The sequence below is a fragment of the Metarhizium robertsii genome (genome assembly GCF_000187425.2).
Source record: "Metarhizium robertsii ARSEF 23 chromosome Unknown MAA_Scf_10, whole genome shotgun sequence".
Classification (NCBI taxonomy): domain Eukaryota; kingdom Fungi; phylum Ascomycota; class Sordariomycetes; order Hypocreales; family Clavicipitaceae; genus Metarhizium; species Metarhizium robertsii.
The window spans coordinates 574,826-592,407 of record NW_011942150.1 but is presented as its reverse complement, the minus strand read 5'-3'; the positions used below and the strand labels follow the sequence as shown (position 1 = coordinate 592,407).

Here is a 17,582-nt window from a genome sequence, read left to right as displayed (position 1 = left end):
TCAGTGAAGGGAATTTATAAAAATTTTTAGAGAAGGACCATCGTCTCTCCAGTCATGGCTGTTGGCTACGTATTGGAGCTGTTCAGAGGAACAAGTTCGACAGGCAAATTCTGAACCTTCTTATGCCCCAGACTCAATACACGGCCAAGAATCAGTACCAGGGTAAGCTTCCCTCATTGGAGCAAAGCGTCAAGTCCATGTCTGGTGGCGTGGAGGGCGAGCCATGGGTTGGATTGGCCAAGGATCCAACAAGTCAACTGCCGGGGTGCTACTCATATGACGCACCAGACGTCAATAGTTCATCCCAGACCGCTTCCTTTGCTGCGACACGCTCCAGTCTTTTTCAGACGGTCGGGAACCGTCATGGCCGCGTGTATTTGCTGCCAGTATCTGGCCGCGATACCATAGCCCACAAGAATGCCCAATTCCCCAATGTCTGGTCAATGGAGGACATGTATTCCGATTTTCTCTTTTTCTTTTTTCTTTTTCTTTTTTTTTGCAGCATTTGATTGTATCCCGTCTCGATTCCTGCGTGCCGGAGGGGCTAGCGTCCATCTCAAAACCCAGCACACCAGCATCTCGAAACCAATTGCGTCAATTAATTGCCCGAAAAGCTTAAATCCCAGCCATTGACGCTCGTTCCCAAGTACCCGGTACAGGCCCAGGGGGCTTCACGTTTCAACTCGGATAGAAATAGCACAAACTTGACAGAGCTCTTTTATTCTCACTAGAAACATTGAACTCACTGCTCACCAACCTCAGTCCCAGCGTACAGAGCACGAGTATTCTCTCGCCATGGCCGCGCGATGCGACAGCCCCGACTTCTCTGACTTTGAAGAAGTCGACGTTTCCGAGATTCCGCACACCCCGCTGCTATCAAACAGCCATGAACTTTCAGTCTCCTCCTCAACAGGAGATGGCCACCCGCCTTGGCAGGGCCATCGAGACAAACTGGTTGGCCTCGTTGACATGGGAAGGTATTGACATGTCAAGCTCCGCGCGCAGCTACCGCTCACCAGGCGTTCCACTAATCAAAGCTTCGTATTCTTGTCTGCGACTGTAGCAACGGGATTCGATTTTCCATCACCGACCTCTCCGACCCATTGGCCCGAATTCTCAATCCCGTCATAGTATACCGCTCGTCCATCTCCCTCTACGATGCGCAGTTTGACCCCGAGACCGGGGACCAGATCCCCATACCCGAGACTACCATCGCCGCCGTGTGCGAAGTCCTCCAACGCTTCATGGTGGTGTGTAAAGACTTTGACGTCCCCGAGGAGCACATCTACCTTGTGGCCACGGAAGCCACCCGCCTGGCCAAGAACTCGGCGCAGCTGCTCCAATCCATCAAAGAAGCCACCGGCAAGAATGTCGAGTTGATTGAAAAGGAAATGGAAGGCGAGATAGGCGCGCTGGGCATTGCAAGCGGCTTCCTGACCATGGAAGGGCTCGTCATGGATCTCGGCGGAGGCAGCACCCAGATTACCTGGATCATCAGCCGGCAGGGCCACATCAGGACGAGCACAAACGGGAGTTTTAGCTTTCCATACGGAGCGGCGGCCCTCACCAAAAGGCTCGACGACATCAGGAAGGGAAAGGATGAAAAGGACGCCGACCACGCGGTAGAGCAGCTGCGCAAAGAAATGGTGAGTAATTTCAAGGACGCGTACCAGCGGCTTCAGGTCCCGCAGGCCATGGTGGAGGAGGCGCAGAGAGAAGGCGGATTCCGAATCTATCTCTCTGGAGGCGGCTTCCGAGGATGGGGTTACCTACTTCTGTACCTCAACCAGTCCCAAGGACAGCACTATCCCATATCAATCATCAACGGCTACACCGTGGGAAGAGAGCAGTTTGAAGACACAAAGTCGATAGAAAAGGCTGCCAAGGCGGCTCGTGATATATTTCGCATCTCGGATAGAAGACGCTCCCAGGTCCCTGCCGTCGCGTTTCTGGTCAATGTTCTTGCCGAGGCGATCCCTCTTGGGGTCAGGGAAGCGCATTTCTGCCAGGGTGGTGTGCGAGAGGGATACCTGTTCAGACAACTTGCCGCGAGGATCCGAAGAGAGGCCCCTCTCGAGGTCATCACGAGGAATTTTGCACCGGGATCCAGGCTCCAGATCCAAGAGCTCATCAGGGGAGCCATCCCAAAGCCGTCCAAGGACGCTACCAGGAGATTCCCGCCAGACTTTGGCGGCCATGTCATGGAGGCCTTTACCAACGTCATGTACGTCCACATGTTCATGTCCAAGGAGACGGCTTCCACGGCGGCGCTTTACTCGACGAGCTCCGGGATCCTGGCATCTACGCTTGGCGTGTCTCACCAGGACCGCGCGCGGCTCGCACTCATGCTGCAAGCTCGGTATCGCGGGGAACTGCCGCCCCGCGAGGTGGAATTCCGCGATGCCCTCCGGAGCATCATCAGCCCAGAGGACGTCTGGTGGGCTCAGTACCTGGGACGGGTTGGTTTTGTTATAACCTGCTTGTATCCTACGGGCAAGGTGGACCCGGCCAATTTGAAGGTTCTCTTCTCCTCGTCGTGGTCGTCGACTCTGGGGAAGAAGGGAACCAAGGAAGGCCTTGTGCTCAAGATTTCTATTCGAAAGGTCAAGCACGACCCGGAGAAGTTGAAGAAGCTGGTGACGGATAACTTGAAAGTAATTGAAAAGGCGGGGAAGAAGAAGAATTGGGCTGGCAAGGACCAGTCCTGGGGGATGAAAGTTGAAGTGAGGGTAGCTGAGGAACAAATACTATAGAGCGACAATTATAACCAGATTTGGTGCTACTTGGTATAGGCGGTAAGGAAGGATGAAAATTCTGGGCATGTGCGAGTATTCATACGATATTCAGGGTAAAGGTTCCTGGCGATGGAGGAATGGGCATGAAAAGAATCATCTTCTGTACCTAACCTCGACATTCTACAGCTCAAGCCTTTGCAACATGGACCTCAGTGGAAAGCTCTCTTGTCAAATTTCCTCTCCAATTCGACTTCCTTCTTTAATTCAGTACAGCTCTTGCAAAATATCAGGCGTGTAGTCAATGCTATTCGCCCTGTTCATTATTGCCAAAATCTCTCGCTTCGCCTCGAGGCTAAGCTTACCTTGAACCCTTTTTTCATCAAGAGAGCCTCAACTGCATCAAATCCCTCCGTAGAATGTAGTCTGATATCGCAGTTTTGAAGGCAGTGGATGAGCGTGAAGGAACACTTCCCTTCCTCAAGGCCTTCCGCAATCTCTTTCGCCTGAGCATATCTCCTGAAGCAAGGGTCTGATAGTCGTCGCGAGTCTGGAAGAACCGTCCGATCAGGCAACCAAATAGATTCATATCGCCGTCTGAAATCCTTGCTCTTGTTGTGCTTTCAGCAATCATCCTGGTCAACATACGAAATAGACCACCTGTATTCACATCAACCTGGTCAGATACTCAGCGACAGTCGGACATGGGGTATGGTGTGTCCAGTAGAGATCAAAACTGTGCCCCACGAGCAGCTGGTGCATCTCCTCAATGAAGATGGAGATATTTTCTGGATTCTGAAGCTCTGTGGCTTTACCCGTCGCTGCAACATATTGAGACGTAATGAAGGACGGCTTAAAAAGCATGAGGTTGTGGTGTTCAGGTATAAATAGCTCAGGAATATCTGGTGCCTATTGCCTTGTTTATTTAATTACTCCAGTCAGCATACGCCGAAAGCCACTCACGAGTTGTCTACCAATGCAGCAGCATGTCTTTGGGCCGCATAATTGCATAATATTATTTACCTCGGTTACTTCTTGTATTCAAATATCGGATATTGCGAATCTAACAAACTCCAGAAACATGTCGGTATATGCAGTGAGATGAATAATTGGCTTGCAGCGCTAAGCAAAATATTGTTCAGGAAAATTATTTGGCTCGGTAAGCCCCAACTCGAAATAGTTCTGTGGTTCATAAATACGGGTTCTTTGGAGTCCGTAGTAATCAGGCAAGTACGATTCTCTATGCGTATGCCCTGAGTAAAGAATGCTGGATATTTAATAGAACCTCTACTTTATCTACGATTGATCGACCTCGGAGAGCCTTTTTGTGGGCTCCTTTTTGATTTGATTCGCTCTTGTGCGTCACCTAGGGAGAATACTGGTCTTTTGTCATGAAAAACTGCATGCACATGCGAAGGAGTCGCATGGCGCCGTCTCACAGCAGCGCAATTAATGCTCACATTATATCTGGGACTGATACAAACGCTGCACATAAGACGAGTCAAATATTGGAAGCTATGACATGGGACATTTCCATCTTATAGACGCCCCGGTAGTTGGATAACGCTGGGGGCTGGATGACTAGTTGGAATGTATTGAATTATGACCTGTTTTGGCCTGGAACTCGGCTAAATCAAGGGGATGAGCTGTTCAAACCATGCCGTCTTCCTTCTGGCCTCTAGCAATGTCCCCTTCATATAGCGGTGGGCAGCACGTAGGTTAACTACTCGATGAATTGGTCTTCTTGCACAGCAGACTAGAACCATTTCTAGGTTTTCCGACCGTGAATGTTTTTTCTACGTAAAAATACCATGTTTATACCATTGGTCTGGGACAATAGTGGTCTATGCATAGCTTGATATGACGGATGGTCGAGACACGCTTCGCAAATCGCAATTTCTGCAGAGTACCAGGTTCAAGTACACGACATTTAGTTTAAAATTTCAGTATGATATTTTCAGTTTGAGTAGTCGTAGAGTGATCCCATGAGGGGGCATAGCGTTGACGTGATACTGGTCCTTTGATGAGGCTGTTGCATATTTAGACTGACCACGGAGACGGCCACGTACATGCCCATGAGACATGCCACATGATGGATTAACGCATGTGGCCTGGACAGAGAATTGCATCTTCTTTTGCATCTATTGCACTCGGTGGAATTGTCATACTTGCTAGTATTATGTTAGCTGCTTGGCGTCGCTCCCTTTTGTCCTGCAAGTCCAGACTGGTCTTTGTTTTCATCTTCATAAAGTGCTGCTATTTTTGTCGCCATCTACGATACATCTGTCCTCGGCCTTGAATTACATGCTACCCATGGAGCTGAGGAGGTCTCACCTTGTCAGACCACATGACTCGCGTCTTTTCACGGTCTTGCGAAGCTCATGCAGACACTACGTTGAATGGATTTTCACACGGCTCCACGAGTCTAGAAAGCCACAGTACTTCGATACGTATATCCAGTTTTTGCCGTTGATTCTCATGTCGCTCTCCATCCTGCCCTCCATCCTCTACATTCTTACGGATCAGTACTGCCTCGCTGCAGTCTCTTCCACGCAACCACGGCACTGTGAGACCATGGAGAGGCCGTCCTTCGTAAAAGTCGGCTTGAGACAGAGGTCATCACAGCTTCGGGGGCTTGGACTGCCACGCCCATGGGCAAGAATGTTGAAATCGCATGTCAGGCTTGTATGTCTCTCTCTGCGGCACAAGCGAGCAACAGCCTGCTTTCAAGTTGTATGAGCTGACGGAAATGCACTTGTCCGTCAATGGGAAACACAAGGATGCCACTGACGGGTACCCAACCATGGTTGTGCCGAACTTGACGTTGGTTATGGTGCCCGTGACTGAGAAAGTCGTGGCTGAATTTGCAAGTCGCAGACTCGCCATGGCGCCTGCATGTGATACGTCATGAATGTCTACTGGTGTAGAGAAAAAGGTATAACTGTGATTGGACATGAGCCTCGAATGGCTCTACGAGCCACGCGAAACGTTGGCACGAGAACGATAGGTCAAATTCGCCAGCAGCCACGCCATGCCAATCATGGAGGAGGACGGTGTCACCATGCGCGGCAAGCCATCAAGATCTGGATGGGCAGGCTCAAGTCTGTTGAGAATAGCCCCCGTGGCACGCCACCAGATTATACGCAACACTGCCACGGGCTGATTGCTGATCAGTGCTTGTCCAGGAATATCTGGTCGCCGCCGATAGCGATCTTGGACGGTTGATGGAGAGTCAGACCGGACGTCTGATGGGCTCTCGATGGCGCTCGCCACAAGTTGCTCGTGCTGCTGCCGCCATTTTGAAGATCTACAACGTTATGCACCAAGACTGGGCGTACTACTGCTAGCTTCTTGGAGTCGACGAGTTGGACGGTGTGCACTCGAGCGGGAAGGATCATCTGCTCACGAGAGCTTCGAAATGGGCCGATATGGGGAGACGATCAATTGATGCTCCTTTACCGCCTGGCTGTCCATCCTGGCACCTCGCTTACCGCCAGAGCCCATACCAAGGTCGACCGGAGGCCTGCTGGTGGGAAGATGGCTGCCAAGTTGACATGGAGCATGTCATGACACATTCAGGGTCTACATACACCCGTCGACGGTACGTTGGATTTGGCTTCTGCACGTTTGAGAAAACTTGCTCGAAGCGGTTAGGTCTAGTAACTTTGCGTGGCACCTCGAGGAGAATGGGAGAGGTAGACGGAATGTAGATTCCTCCACACTAGGTTTCCAAAATGATGCGGAGAATGGGCAGAGAAATATCAAAGGATTATAGAAGCAGTATTAGATTTTGATCTTTTATTATTTGATATGGCAATTTTACAGTAGGGAATTTGTTTTGGAGGCTATAGTCATAATGATGACTTGATAAGTATACTGTCCTTGCATCTTGGCACCACATGGTTCCAAATATGCAGCTTACTCCATAGTTATGGGATGGCTTCTTGATGCCAGGATGCAGGACCAAAGTCCCAATGGTCCGGCCGGGGGTGGTCAGACGTCGGCCTCGTCATGGCTGGGGTACGAAATACGTAGAGTCAAGGACGTCTTCACCCGAGGTGGCTTCCCAGCGTCAAGGAGACCGGAGCACTTGGCCACAAGGACTCTGTGCGAAATGAAGCAATAACGGCCATCTGAATCACCATCACATAGGAGCATGTGGCACCCAAGGACCGAAATTACGCACGTCTTGGCGTTCCCGAGGGAGCGGATGATCGACAAGGGAACAGGCCGCGGTGCGACACAAGACGCGCCACTCGAGACCGGCTCATGTATTCAATGTTGCTTCTTCGTCGTCGGTCCATGTCTTCACCATTCAATGTTTCCACTTTTTTCTTGGACGTGGCTGACCTCGGCATTGTACGACAACCTGAACGCTGTCTTGGTTTCCTTTCTTTTTCCTCTTCATTCTTCTTTTTTGCTTTTCCTTGTTTGCGCCAACTCGTGTTGTTGCCCCATTTGTGCGCAATGTCACGACGGCAGATGACAGATCGCGAAATCAACCAGACTCCAGCAACAAGTGTCGACTCGGCTTTGGTCGCGGCCCAACGGCGGCACAGGATTCGGCCCGCCGCCCAGGTGTCTTGAGATGGAAGAGCGCAGCAATGACCCTTGATGCAATCTCGGATCCCGTCGCCGATCAAGGGCCGACCATGGGGTGCATAAATAACCTCCTCCTCGCCTCCCATCGAGCATGGCCGTCGTGAGGGGGAGCAACTTAGCCTCCATGCCCACACCTTGGTCTCATTCTCATCTCCCCCAAGCAACATGGTTACACTTGAATTTGAAGACGCTCCCTCTCTGCACCATGCCCGTAAAGAGAGGCAGCGTGCCGGGCCCGACACGGCGCCTCCGACGGAACATGAGCACGTCGTGGCCTCGTATGGGAGGCGGCAGCGCCTACTGAGCGCCTACATGGCACGGCACTACGGCAGCAGCTGGAGTACGAGCAAGGGCATGAGGAGAATCGCCCGGCGGCTGGGACGGTGGCCGAGAGAGCCGCAAGCCAGGACCGACACCGAACAAGAATTTGCGCGCCTCCTTACTGCCCACAGCCTCGTGGGCATGGACGCCGCCAGCATTGGCATTCTGGTATGGGACCAGATGTCGCCCACGCCGGACACGTTCGATGCCACAAGGCTGCAGACTGCCGGGACCAAGGATAGACGAGGCCAGTCCGAGCCGCTGATGGTCCGGTCGGGCGGGCTCGGAGACGGCGTCATGCCGTTTTGCTGCGACAGCCTGTACGACTACGAGGAGTACGCCGACAATGGCAAGGTGCTGTGGAGGACCACGGCCACCTGGGACCACATCTTTGACGAGGCGGCCTATGCGAGAAAGGATGCCATGTGTCAGGCCGAGGTGGACGAGTCCAACGCCGACGACTGGGGGGTTGCCGCCGGCTTTGCTCGCTACGAGCATGGGCTGCTGCGGCACCCCAAGTACAGACTGCACGGGAACAAGGACCTGGGGAAGCAGTTCGTGTGCCTGTTCAAGGGCAACGAGCGGCTCTACGACTGCAGCCAGACGGTAAGCGCCCTGGCGCGCGCCGCGCAGATCTCGCCCCTGGCCTCGACGTCGATCCGCGTGACGGAATACAGTCTGTACACGGGGGGCCCGGTGGCCGTGCCGCCGCCGCACTCCTTCACCTTTCCCTCGCATGTGGTAGTGCCCAACCTGCAGCTGGGCGAGGCCGGGTGCGTCCATCTCGACGGGGTCGAGGTCAAGAACACCAAGCGACACCGCGCCGAGGCGATATCCATGGCGCAGCCGCGCCGCGTGGCCGACTTCTTGCGGGCCGGGGATGTCTCGCCGTGCTTCTACAACATGTGCATCGTGGCCGGGCGGCTGCGGTACGACTGCCTGGACATGATGATGGGCAGCTACGCATTCACCATGGCCGACTACGCCGACAGGTTCGGCGCGGACAAGACGGCGGCCACGCACGGCTGGGCCGACGCCGTCATCAACAGCTTCGTGAACCCCCGGGCGGTCCACTACAACATCGAGTCGTCCATGTGCACGGCCGACGTGATTGTGCAGCGGCTGATTGACAACTACGAGGGCGGCGCGCTGCCGTCGCCCGGGGAGCTCTTTGACGCGCGCTGGATCGACGGCGCGCTGCCGCAGTTCATCGACCTCGCCCTGCGGTGCCAGCTCGGCGGCGGCACGTACAAGGGCTGGTACGACAGCAGCTGCGTCTACGTGCGGCAGGCCCTCGACAGCGTGGCCACGCTGCACGACGTCTGGGACCTGATGGAGGACACGGCCGGCGGCGAGGGCGGCAACATGTGCCGGCTCTACACCAAGGAGGCGCTCTGCCACGTGGCCGACTGGTGTCACGACATCGGCCGGCGCCTGGCCGAGTGCGACTGCGGCGACGGCATGCACGGCTTCGGCTACGTCTGGTTCCTGGTCAGCGAGCTGTACTACATCACCATCGCCAGATGGGGCCTGCTGACGGCGCGCGGACGCGGCCACGCGCCGCTCAGCTACCACAGCCGGGAGCCGTGGCTGACGGACGGCACGCCGTACTGGACGACCGACGTTGCGCGGGCCAAGGCGGCGAGGACGCGGCTCGTGGAAGCCATGATCGGGCGTGCGAGCCGCGACCTGGCCGCGCTGGCCGTGGCCCCGGACGTCGACGCCGAGATGCGGAATCTCATGCGCATGTGGGGGAGCGTTTCCAACAGGACGCTCGCCGACAGCGTCCAGATGCACTACCACATGAGCAACGCCGTCGCGGCCTGCGCGCCGATGGGCGTGCGCCGAGCCGACGTCGACTGGAGGACCTGGGTCGAGGTCTACAACGCCCTCAGCTACGAGGTGTCCTTCAACCCGGACAGTCCGTACCGCTGCGTCACGTCGCGGTACGCAGACGTGCTGCGTGTCGAGCTTCGCAGCAAGGGACGCATCGCCCACGCCATCAACACGCAAGTCACAGACGAGTACGCGTGCCATCAGAGGAATAGCGGAGGCACCTCGGCCTATGCGGATGAGGAGTGAAAGGGGGCATCAGCTATAGTCGGGGAGCAAGGGCCAATAGATTGACGCGGCGGCCGCATGGCGGAATAGGCAATACGTCCATGTATCTCACACTTGATGACATGTCAAAGAATATAGTTTTGTGTCAACGTACTTGAGACCGTCTTGGCACGTCTACCGAGCATAGGCGGCCACGCTGCCTATTGGGTTCCCTTTTGGCCCAAAACAAAACAAAGGGCGGTTCAGAGTCATGGACCGTAAGTCATGTTTGCATTGATAGAGTCGTGGTCACGGAGCAGAGGTCCGACCATGGCGGAATGCGGATCTCTGTCTCATCTGTTAGTACCAGACCTCTTACCAGCCCACACGCCTCGTCCGGGACAAGACACCAGCTCCTTCTCTGCCGTCACCGTGGAAGAATATTGGCCACGGCCTCGGGTCCGCCGTTCCACTGACCGGCAGCATTTGTCTAGCAACAATTTACGATTGCGCCTGGCAGCCGTCATGAAGCCGCATTCAGCACAGCGCGCGCCGCCCGAACATGGGCTCGATCAGGCGCCGCCAGGGTGCGGAATGGATTGACGAAAGCGTGTGCACGAACGAGGCCGCACGAAAATACACACAGCTTCGCTCATGGCATTGTATCGGGGCCAATGACGGAAATGCGGTCAAGGAAAAAGCAAACATACTGTGTACAATACGTGAGCAGGAAAAGGCTGGCGCCACATTTCTGCCAATCCCCTCGGGGGGGCATGTGGCCGCTCTTGGTCCTTGGACTTGGAAAGCTTGCCTTGCTTGCTGCCCGGGCAGTGTAGAGCCTGGTGTCATTTATCCTCTCGCCGTGTCACCGACTCTTGGACCCTGACCTTGTTATTTTTAACACGAGACATTGAACCCTTGGAATCTCGACGCCGATACGACCCTCGCCAGCCATGCCGACCCCGCGGGCAGACGAGCCGGATGCCGTCATGGGCGACGGCATCGACAAGCACGACGAGGCGCGCCTTCATCCGCTGTGCGATTTCGAGTTCACCTTTGAGTCGTCCACGCTGCTGATCGAACCTGATGTACGCTCCCATCCTGATGCCCGTCGGGAGGCGTTTGCGCTGACGTGATGTAACAACAGTCTGGGGAGAGGTGAGAATGAATTTCCCCCCCGCCGCGCGCCGCCATCAATGGGCAAAAGGGATATATGGACATGGGGCACATGGGCCGTCGAACTTTGCAAAAGCATTCTAATACCAACCAGTATCCATCTTCAGTAGCGAAGTCAGCTCGTTTTCGGACGCGTCCCTCACCAACAGCGTGTTGGAATACCCCAAGTTGTTTGGCCGCACCTACCACGCCTTTCATGCCGGATGTATGAGCTGCCCCCGTCGTCCATGTGTTACGCGGTCCCTTGGCTGATGAGACTCGTGAAGCCTACGTTTTCCCAAACGACGAGAAGGAACAGGAGCGGCTGGCGCTGCAGGGCCCCATCATGCAGAAGCTCATGGGGGGCAAGTTGCACTTTGCGCCCATTTGCTCGCAGGACTATCCGCACTTTATCCTCGACATCGCCACGGGCATTGGCGACTGGGCCATCGAGATGGCCGACGAGTTCCCCGACGCGCGCATTATTGCCACGGACCTGTCGCCGATCCAGCCCAACTACGTGCCGCCCAATGTCCGGTTCTATGTCGAAGACGCGTAGGTCCATATGCGTGCTTGTGTCTTTTTTTTTTGCTCTACAAACAGGTCTGGTATCCTTCTGGTCAGGACGAGTACTAACACGGTTTCGGTGCAGGACGGAGCCGTGGGACTTCCCCCACAAGTTCAACTTTATACACACCCGGCTCACGGGCGGCTGCTGGGAAGACTTTGAGAAGCAAATCGCCGCGCAGGCCTTTGACGCCCTCGAGCCGGGGGGCTGGTTCGAATCCCAAGAGGTCGACTGCAACATCTCGTGCGACGACGGCACGCTGGACCCCTGCGGTCCCATCGTCTCGTGGATCAGCGACCTCATTCTCGCCGCGGACAAGATGGGCCGCCCTACGCTCCTGGGCCCCGTCCTCAAGAGGGCCTACGAGAACGTGGGCTTTGTCGACGTCCAGCAGCGCGTGTACAAGATGCCCCTCAACTCGTGGCCCAAGAATCGCTATCTGAAGCAGGTCGGGCTGCTCTGGGGGCATAACCTGGTCGAAGGGCTGTCTGCCTTTTCCTATCAACTGCTTCATCACGGGTTTGACCGTTCGGCCGAGGAGATTGAGGTGAGTTGGTCGGCGCATGGGCATGGGCATGGGCATGGACTCGAGCTGACACGGCCATCTGTCTGTAGGCATCTCTTGTCGACGTCCGTCGGGACCTTTCCAACACTTCGATCCACGCGTACATGCCGACGTTTGTGGTTTGGGGTCGGAAACCGTACCCCCATGAAGTCAGGGCGAAGGCGCTGCCCAGGGGGAGAGTGGTCTTTGGGGCAACGTGACTATTTTGCGTCCGAGTAGCAAAATAAATTGCCGTCATGTTTGTGTATTATAAAGCGCTTGGCGTCATCGACTGTCCTAATTTTTTTTTTTCTTTTTTGGAAACAAGGGCCGGACATAAACTGATCATGAATGGTGTTTTTTGGGCAAAGTAGAAAATACCCCGCTAATGAGGACGGATACGAACGACTGGAGGAAGGACGGAGTTTATGATTCTCCAACAGGGTCAATAACTGGTCAGGGTAGTTTAGTGGTAAATATAGGGAGGGCATGCTATTGACTCGTATTCACTGCCTAGTTCCTTGCTATCAAAGCACGCATTTACTCGCGAGCTAGTCTAGCGTGTCAAGTGGCCAGGTGCTTTTGAGGAGTGAACATCGTATGCCTCACATATGGCGGTAGGGAGGACGTCGGCGAATCCTCCAAGCAACCACGTGCTAATCTACCGGCGGCGACATGTACATTTTTGATAAATCAAAGAATCTCTTTTTTTCTTCATCATTTTCAACCAAAGTTGTAAAACTCAAGCAAGGAAGCGACGATGGTGTTATTTGGTGCCGCTTCCCTCGTCGGATCGTGAAGTATTTCTAAACGCATCACCATGCTCGCATCCCAGTTGACGTATGCGCGAGACTTTTTACTTTTCTGTTTGAAAAAAAAAAAAAAATAATCGTCTTCGCACCCGACCAGAGGGGACTAGCTCGTCATCTGCAGCTCCGTATTATGCCCGCGTCTGTGCATAGCTGCCGAGAGGGGTCAACAGGTCTTTTTTCCGTTGTGCATAACATCTTCACCGGAACGCAGGTGGCTAATCAGAGTGATTAGGGATCGAAGGCCCATTCTATTGATGATGAATCGTGCCGAGTGCATCAACCACAATCACATTCGTGGCGTCTTCTTGCCAGCGAACATGCTACGTACTTTGGATCCTTGCCGTGGCGTGTACTCCGTATACAGACGGCCATGGGTTGGGCAGTCAGGGTTCAAAGTCCAACGCCTTTTTCTTTTCTTTTTCCGTTTTTTGCTTATTTCTTTGGCGTGTCTCTTGGAGTCGGCGGGAGTAGTAATGCGAGGCGTCCTCTGCTCCGCCAGCCCGGGTACAGGGAATCGGTGCCCAATCCCGCCGTGTGTACTCCGTATGTTACAACGTCATCTTCTCATCACCCCCATTCTCGTCCCCCCACAAGCCGAGACTGCTGACAGGAGGTCGGCAATGAATGGCTAGCGTCCGGGGCAGGCGACGTATCTCCCCCGCTGGTTTGGGCGCGGCCAACGAGTCGAGATACATACTCCGTAGTTGACATGGAATTGCCTACCCTGGGGAGGTAGACAGGGAGTGTTCGCGCGCCAACACGATGCAAGAAACCATGGAAGCAGTGTACTTGAGCCTTTGAAAATCCTCGTCAACCTGTCCATACAACGCACAAAGTTGTTGCTGAGTCTGCTTGGGGGAGTGAGGAGTCACGACCTGGGTCTGAGCGGCGTTTCTCAGCATCATGGCGCATGAAGCGCATTTTGTTTGCTTCACACTACAGTCTTGGAAATGATTTACATTCCATGTCTCTTTTGCCCAAGTCACAGGGTGAAACAGGCCCTTTGATAGCAAACAAGAGCTACAGGCCGCCGACCACCGGCCCTCGCCAAAACAAAGAGCACTAGAGCATCGTGGGTGATCTGGTGCCCAAGCTGCCCGGGTTGCTGGGCGGTGGACACTGGAGGCGCCGATGATCATTCCCGCGAATCCCGACTGCCCCAGTCGCCAGGCAGGGTCTTGCTGGGCTGGAAACGAAATACCGGCCGTGGCAAGCTGTCAGATGTCGGCAATGCGAGAATCCGCTCCTCTGTACTCGGTAGCGCGGTTCCAGCCAGCAATAATGTTCCGGGGACGCCACGTCACCTCCCATAACGAGATGACCCAGAGACATATCCCAGAAGTACGGAGTCGCATTTCCGGGATCGACCCCGAGACCCATGCATGCATGCATGATCCGAGGGTTTGGCTCGCGGCGTCATGCTTTACAGGGCCTAGACTTGGTTCAGATGATGGGCGCCACCCTTAAGGCTCTGTACACAGTGTAATTACCGTCGGGCATGAGAAACATTGAAACATTGATCAATTCATGGCTCGATGCCCTGTGGCGTTTGACCCCGCACCTCGACGGGATTTGTTCTGTGGCCGTTGTTGTTTATTTGCCCTTTGGCGTTGACTATCTCGTTGTATTGTGTGCGTTTGGCGGCATGGCGTGCGGATGTGTGGTTGCATAATTGTGCCACCCAAGTCCTGCTTGTCATGTCTGGTTGGATTTGCCACAAGACACTCGCTTGATTACATCACGAACCCCAAATCGGGAAAGAGAAACACGTACAAACGACTACACTGCTACATGTAAGCGTGTATTGACCAGCAGGACAATCTGTTTGCTACTACTCAAAAGATGAAGACGAAAGGTTGTCATTGATGCACAAGTCCATATGGACATACAATTTGATTTGATCAGGAAGTTATTGGATAGAGCGACAACACTATATTTGTTATTAAAACCTCACAGGAGGCATTGTAGACGGACGAGTCGCTCTGTTGGGCGTCTTTCAAATCAGGCAAAATGCTGTTTATAATTTACTACTCCAACATCACAGTATAGAAGAGAATATCCGGGTCGGGGTGCTATGGCTGGCCTATGAAAGACATGTAGGCCGCAAACATTACTCGACCTTGAATTGTTTCAAGAGAGGAAGACCGAATTGTCTCCTAACACACGTCAAAGATGAAGACGTCCGTGGTCTTTCTGAATTGCTTCATACTTTTATCCCCCTCAAGTCGCTTCTAGTTGCCTGGGTGGAACTTGGTGGCGACCAAAGAAGCTTGAGTCCCAGGCCGTCACATTCACATGAAAAGCTTTTGCGTCGAAAATCATGGGCGACATCCTAGATATGGCAAGATTTGCAGAAACATAATGTTTCCTTTCTTTGTTAACAGCAACCCTTGGTGCCTGACTAGAATGTATTGTTTGACAGAAACGGAAAGAAGCAAGAGCTGCAAGACCTGGAGAATATTGTCGGACTTTGACCCAAGGATTTAAACTTCATAGCCCAACAGAGGCTCACTTTTGCAAGACCTCTCCTGCCCTGAGGAACATCAAGTACACTGGAAACCCAGGGTTGTACAGAGAAAGCATAAACGCTGCGTCTATTCTTGTATTCTATAGTGTTGGCAAATATTCTAGCACAAAAACTTGTAAATCTTTTTCCACCTTGGCCACATGGCCCTTTGTTCTCTCTCTAGAGACTCGAGAAGAAGCACATTATAGTCCCGCCGCCCTGTATCAAGGTCGACCTCCCCAGGCCGCACGTATCTAGTCCCGTGGATAATCTTATGGACCACAAAAAAGATGAGCATCAAGACACCACTCAACAGTTTTAGCACCGCATTTCTTGCCAACTCCACAGTGGCCAATGTCTGATAATCAACTGGAGCAATGGCAACCCAAATCTGCACGAGAATAATGGCGACATTGACAAACAGGCCGAAATACGACCCTGCCACGCCGACAGAAGAGCGGTATGGAAGTTCATAGAGGCCGCGTCGTTGCGACAGCCATGCAGAGCGAAATCGGATGTGGCAAAGACAAATGGTCCCCCACGTAAAAACACTCGACAAGGCTCCAATGCCCACCAGCCATTCCAAGACTTTGTCCCTTTCTTCAAGGTCGGCGAGGTAAGCGAGGAGGCCGACGACGGCCGCCACGCCTATCGCCATGAGCGGGCGGCCTCTCCTGTCGACGTATGCCAGCAACTTGGGGGCCTGTCTGAGGGCCCCCAATGCCGCAAGTGTTCGAGAAGAGCCAAAGACGGCCGAGTTGGCCACGGATAAAACAGAGACGAGAATTACGGCATTGATTACCGACGGCAAAACCTGCACGCCCGCCTCTTGGAAGGCGATGACGAGGGGCGACGCATTGGCATCCGATTTGTTGACTCCATCCACAAGCCGCGGGTCGTCATGCCGTACGACGAGCCCGATGAGTAGGATAATGCTCAGGTAGAAGAGGCATATTCGCCAAAACACCTGCTTGATAGCCATGGGGAGAGACTTTCGGGGGTTGGCGGTTTCCGCCGCCGCAAGTCCTATCAACTCGGTCCCGCTGAATGCGAACACGGCGTTGAGCAGGACGCTGCAAAAGCCTTTGACGCCGTGTCTAAAGGCCCCAGGGCTTCTCCAGTACTCGAATCCAATGTACCCGCGCTCTAGAGTACCCGCACAGTTGAGAATGACACCAAACAAGCTGTAGAGCCATTAGCAGACGGGTTCCGGGTCGACGTCGACGGCGGCGGGGAAATGTCTCACATGAAGCCAATGGCAGCGGTAATCTTGATGATGGCGAATATAAACTCTGCTTCTCCGTATCCTTTGACGCCAAGCATATTAATGGCGATAATTAAAGCAACAAAAAGAGTTACAAAAATAGCCCGCGGCAGCGACGTGTTCCAATAGGCTATAATCTCGGTGGCGGCAACAACCTCGACCGGCAGGGAAACCAGCCATTGCAGAGCGTAGCTGCCGTCGTCGAATGTTAGCAAACACCACATGTGCAGTGTCAATCTGAGGGCACCGCTTGAATGCGGACTCACTTCCAGCCGAGGGCGAAACCCCACGACGCGTCCAAGAAGCGCGTCGCCCACGAAGAAAAGGATCCGGCAATGGGGAACACGACGGCCAGCTCCCCGAGAGCCTGGCAAGTGCAGTACATGGAGATGCCTGCGGCCGCAAACGCCAGCAAGAGTGACGCCGGGCCGCTGGTTGCCAAAGCCGCGCCGCTCGTCACGAAGAGTCCGGTTCCTGGGGCATGCAGGTGTGAGCCGCGAGACACTGGGCCATGAGGACGGTGAGACACATACCAATTGATCCGCTTATCGCAATCATCTGTAGATGCCGGCCCTTGAGCCGCCGGGCGAGGCCGGACTGGGCCAGCTCCAGCTCCGCGAAATGCCCGCCGTAGTCGCGCTGGGCGTGGCGAGTCCGCGAGTTGGCCGGGCTGAGGTGGTGTTGCGGGAAAAACCGATCCGACTCGTTTCGCTTGAAGTCGTCCAGGAAGCGCTTCACGCGGCGCGGCTTGCGTGAATACCGCCGCTGCTCGCCCATGACGAGTCCGTCGCCGACCGCCTCGTCCACGTCCGGGGGCGATTCGAGATCCGTGCTGGGCGTCGGGCTCGGGCTCGGGCTCTTGCGAGGTGGTCCTGGGGGGAATCGCGGCATCGTGTCGAACGGGTTCGGCGCATCCCATGCCAGCACGTGGTGTTTCTCTGCCGCGCGGTCGCCTCCCTCGCCGCGCCGAGTCGCTCGCGATGCATCTCAGGTGCTGCTGGGATGTAGATGGCAGCCCTCTTGGGACGTCCGGCTGCC

General features: G+C 54.4%; 6 protein-coding genes across 6 annotated transcripts; 5 read left to right on the top strand and 1 right to left on the bottom strand.

The window, feature by feature from the left end:
• Positions 1 to 795: 795 nt before the first annotated feature.
• MAA_11585 (uncharacterized protein) lies at positions 796 to 2,753 on the top strand (the record flags this gene model as incomplete). Its single annotated transcript, XM_011412500.1, has 2 exons — positions 796 to 977; positions 1,064 to 2,753. 2 exons carry the CDS (start codon positions 796 to 798, stop codon positions 2,751 to 2,753), a joined length of 1,872 nt encoding a protein of 623 aa, XP_011410802.1.
• A 3,019-nt stretch (positions 2,754 to 5,772) lies between these two features.
• Positions 5,773 to 6,079, top strand: MAA_11584 (cytidine/deoxycytidylate deaminase family protein; the record flags this gene model as incomplete). The annotated part of the gene is made up of 2 exons (XM_011412499.1): positions 5,773 to 5,833; positions 5,907 to 6,079. 2 exons carry the CDS (start codon positions 5,773 to 5,775, stop codon positions 6,077 to 6,079), a joined length of 234 nt encoding a protein of 77 aa, XP_011410801.1.
• A 1,420-nt stretch (positions 6,080 to 7,499) lies between these two features.
• MAA_07767 (uncharacterized protein) lies at positions 7,500 to 9,737 on the top strand (the record flags this gene model as incomplete). The annotated part of the gene is made up of 1 exon (XM_007825765.1): positions 7,500 to 9,737. The coding sequence occupies one exon, from the start codon at positions 7,500 to 7,502 to the stop codon at positions 9,735 to 9,737; it is 2,238 nt and encodes a 745-aa protein (XP_007823956.1).
• Positions 9,738 to 10,648: 911 nt separating this feature from the next.
• On the top strand, positions 10,649 to 10,831 carry MAA_11583 (transposase; the record flags this gene model as incomplete). The annotated part of the gene is made up of 1 exon (XM_011412498.1): positions 10,649 to 10,831. One exon carries the CDS (start codon positions 10,649 to 10,651, stop codon positions 10,829 to 10,831), a length of 183 nt encoding a protein of 60 aa, XP_011410800.1.
• A 365-nt stretch (positions 10,832 to 11,196) lies between these two features.
• MAA_07768 (methyltransferase) lies at positions 11,197 to 12,183 on the top strand (the record flags this gene model as incomplete). The annotated part of the gene is made up of 3 exons (XM_007825766.2): positions 11,197 to 11,405; positions 11,503 to 11,965; positions 12,034 to 12,183. The coding sequence occupies 3 exons, from the start codon at positions 11,197 to 11,199 to the stop codon at positions 12,181 to 12,183; spliced, it is 822 nt and encodes a 273-aa protein (XP_007823957.2).
• Positions 12,184 to 15,401: 3,218 nt separating this feature from the next.
• On the bottom strand, positions 15,402 to 17,435 carry MAA_07769 (uncharacterized protein; the record flags this gene model as incomplete). The annotated part of the gene is made up of 4 exons (XM_007825767.1): positions 15,402 to 16,464; positions 16,527 to 16,736; positions 16,811 to 17,018; positions 17,078 to 17,435. The coding sequence occupies 4 exons, from the start codon at positions 17,433 to 17,435 to the stop codon at positions 15,402 to 15,404; spliced, it is 1,839 nt and encodes a 612-aa protein (XP_007823958.1).
• Positions 17,436 to 17,582: the final 147 nt, after the last annotated feature.